Source organism: Dipodomys ordii, unplaced genomic scaffold (assembly GCF_000151885.1).
Source record: "Dipodomys ordii isolate 6190 unplaced genomic scaffold, Dord_2.0 Scaffold64, whole genome shotgun sequence".
Taxonomy (NCBI): Eukaryota; Metazoa; Chordata; class Mammalia; order Rodentia; family Heteromyidae; genus Dipodomys; species Dipodomys ordii.
In genome coordinates this window covers 3,852,813-3,856,575 of record NW_012267280.1, presented here as the reverse complement: position 1 = coordinate 3,856,575, position 3,763 = coordinate 3,852,813, and the positions used below count along the sequence as shown (strand labels likewise).

Sequence of the window (3,763 nt, the reverse complement as noted above, 5' to 3'; positions counted from 1 at the left end):
GTGCCCGGGGGTGGGGGGCGCCGTCCTCGGCCCTGAGGTCCCGGGTCCTCGAGCCAGGCCGGCACCGCCCTCCTAGCCGGTGCCGCTGTCCGAGCCCCACCTCCGGGCGCTCGGGGTGCCCGATCACGGATCTAGCGGATCCGCGGGGTCCCCCACCCCCATCCCCGGGGCCGCCCCTCCCCCTCCCCCTCTCCAGCCTCAGTTTCCGTAGGCTGTTCTGGCGAATCCTTGTCCGCTTCTCTCCCCCCTCCCCCAGGGCGCGCCAGGCTCCACCGGGTCGTCGTCCTTCGGGGCGCGCGACCCCTCCCCACCCCCGATTCCCTCTCCAGGTCGGCTTTGTGCCCCTCCAAGCCCGGCCTGTGGCGCCCCCGCGGCACCATGATCTCCGGCAAGGAGAAGAATAAACCCCCGAAGGACAGCATGACGCTCCTGCCTTGCTTCTACTTCGTGGAGGTGAGTGGGGGGCGGCCGGGGGGTCTCCGTCCTCCTTCCTCTCCCCCCACGCCAGGGTCCGGGACCCAGGGGCGGACACGGCTGTCCCAGAATGCCCGGGGCCGGCCGAACCTTGGGCACCTGGGGTTGGAGTGGGGGATTGGATGGGGCCGGTCAAAGGCGGGAGGCTCTGCAGCTGAATAGGAGTGCTGGAGGTGCGGAAGGGCGGTCTGGGCTGGAAGAACCGAAGGATGTGGGCACAGACTGAAGGTGGGGGGGCGGCCAGGGAGGGACACAGGTCAGTAGCTGGCTTGGTGAGGCCGGGGCTCCAGTGGGGAGGTCAGAGGGAGTGGCTGGGTGCTGTGCACGGTTCTCCTGGAGCCCTGGGTTGTGAGGTTAGAGGTGGACGTGAATGCTAGTTGCCAGTACCTGGGCATCGTGCTCTTGTTCCTCAAAGTGGACCGTCAGGAATTGGTATTTAGAGGACTCTAGAGCCTCAGCTACAGGGTGGAGGCTTTGAGAACGTTCTAAAAAATGGAAGACAATGAATGCAGATACCTGGTGCATACTAATGGCTCAGGATGGTATTTGTTCATCTTTGGATGACATGCTAGGAAAGCCTGGCTCCAATGAGAAGTAGCTAAGGGCAGAATCTGAAGCCCTGGGGGCCTGGCACAGTGGATTTTTGCCTAGCAGCCAGTGTCACCATGACCTGCATCGCTTTGTAGAAAATCGGGTTTTTCAAGATGGCATTTATGCCCCTATGACAATAGATTACCCATCTCCAAATCAAGGTGGAGGCAGCTGGTACCTCCGCCCAGTACCTCTGCTGCCATTGATCTCTCTCTCTCTCTCTCTCTCTCTCTCACACACACACAGAGACACACACACATCCCTCCCCCCTACTGACTACTAAAGTTTGAACTCAGGGCCTCAAGCTTTGCTATTTGAGCCATACCCTGGCCCTTTTTCTTTCTTTCTTTCTTTTTTTTTGTCGGTCGTGGGGCTTGAACTCTGGGCCTGGGCGCTGTCCCTCAGCTCTTCAGCTCAAGGCAAGTGCTCTACCACTTGAGCTACAGCGCCACTTCTGGCTTTTTTCTTTTTGCTTATGTGGTGCTGAGGAATTGAACCCAGCTCTTCAGCTCAAGGCAAGTGCTCTACCACTTGAGCTACAGCGCCACTTCCGGTTTTCTGGTGGTTTATTGGAGATAGGAGTCTCACAGTCTTTCCTATGTGGGCTGGCTTTGAAACGCGATCTTCATATTTCAGCCTCCTGAGTAGCTAGGATTACAGGCATGAACCACCAGCGCCCAGCCTTTTTCTTTCTTATTTTTTATTTTTATTTTTTTGTAGGTCATGGGGCTTGAACTCTGGGCCTGAACCTTGTCTCTGAGCTCTTCAGCTCAGGGCAAGTGCTCTACCACTTGAGCCACAGTGTCACTTCTGGTTTTCTGGTGGTTCATTGGAGATAAGAGTCTCACGGATTTTCCTGCCCTGGCTGACTTTGAACTGTGATCCTCAGATCTCAGCCTCCTGAGTAATTAGGATTACAGGTGTGAGCCACCAGTACCCAGCTGATCCCCCCCCCCTTTTTTTTTTTGTCCTTCCAGAAATTGCTTTACTTTTTTTTTTTTTTGCCAGTCAGTCCTTGGGCATGAACTCAGGGCCTGGGCACTGTTCCTGAACTTCTTTTGCTCAAGACTAGTGCTCTATCACTTAAGCCACGGGGTGCCACTTCCTTGATGATTATTTTGGAGAAGGATTCTCCTCTGCATCTCAGCCTTTTGAGTGCCTAGGATTACAGATGTGACCCACCTGTGCCCAGCCAAGGCCTTTTTTCCCCAGCTGAGACTTTGGCTTAACATCCCATACAAGGCAACTAGCTGTTTTCTTTTCTTTTTGGGTCTGGTCGTGGGGCCTGAACTCTGGGCCTGGGCGCTGTCCCTCAGCTCTTTAGCTCAAGGCTAACGCTCTACCACTTGAGCCACAGCGCCACTTCTGGCTTTTTTCTTTTTGCTTATGTGGTGCTGAGGAATTGAACCCAGGGCCTCAGGTATGCAAGGCAAGCGCTCTACCACTGAGCCACCTTCCCGGCCCCCAACTAGCTGTTTTCTATGCTGTGTCGTACTCATCCATCCCCAGCTGGTAGACAAGCAGATTGGCCTTTCAGGAATTTCCTCTGGTTGTCCCTTACCATCCATCCAGCTGTGAGCTTAGCGTTGGATAATCTTGGCAAGCAGGACTTATAAAGAGCATGCAGTTACTTTGGGAAACACCCCCGACATCTTCCCGTGGAGGAGGCTGTAGCGTTTTGCACAGCAGGGCAACTGTTTACCCACATTCGCACTCGGCACCATGTGTGAGCAGTGTTTTGGATTTGGACCAATGTGTGGGCTGAAAAACTGAATGGCAATTCTAATTTGAATTTGTCTTATGATGGGTACATATACGCCTGCACTTGGAATGAGAATGTCTTTATGGGAACAAACCCATTACAAGTGAAAATATCATATGGTGAAATTGTTAGTACACTGTACTGCCAAGCACAGTGGCTCATGCCTATAGTCTCAGATACTCAGAGGGCTGAGATCTAAGGATCACAGTTTGAAGCCAGCTTGAGTAGGAAAGTCTGTGAGACTCTTATTTCCAATTAACTGACAAAAAAAAAAGCCAGAAGTGGAGCTGTGGCTCAAGTAGTAGAGTGCCAACCCTTAGACAAAAAGCTCAGAGACAGCGTGCTAGTTCAAGCCCCTGTACTGGCACCAAAAAAAAAAAAAAAAGGGACTTGGGGCGGAGGCTCAAGTATTAGAGAGATTTTAATGCCCTGAGTTCAAATTCCAGCAACTGCCAAAAAATAGAAATAATGAAATACACCAAAGCTACCCATTCTAGCTATCAGTTCACATAACTGAACTCAGGTCATTCACTTAGCTTACGGTAGGGCAAGTTGGCTTGCACAAGCTAATTTTATTTATGTATTTATTTATTATTGTTCATTGTGGGGGCTAGCACTCTACCACTTTGAGCCACAGCGCCACTTCTGGCTTTTTCTGTGTAGGTGGTACTGAGGAATCGAACCCAGGGCTTCATGCATGCTAGGCAAGCACTCTGCCACTAAGTCACCTTCTCAGCCTTGGCTTTGAACCTTGATCCTCAGTTCTCAGTCTTCTGAGTAGCTGGCATGAGCCACAGCACCTGACTCCTGAGACGTTAATAACCAGTGCAGGGCCAGCTTTCCAGTGCTTGTGTCCCCCCTGCAGAAGGGGACACTGATGTCAGCTTTGGACAGTGATGGAGCACTCAAGAATGTCACCTGTTTTTTTTTTTTTTT

At 52.5% G+C, this 3,763-nt stretch overlaps 1 protein-coding gene across 1 annotated transcript in view; it reads left to right on the top strand.

Moving 5' to 3' along the window:
- The first annotated feature begins 378 nt into the window (after positions 1-378).
- The window catches only part of LOC105990420 (lipid phosphate phosphatase-related protein type 3), a 7,448-nt gene continuing 4,063 nt past the window's right edge, over positions 379-3,763 (top strand). The window contains exon 1 of the mRNA XM_013022803.1: positions 379-453. Coding sequence (XP_012878257.1) covers positions 379-453 — 75 coding nt within the window. The remainder of the gene's footprint in view (positions 454-3,763) is intronic.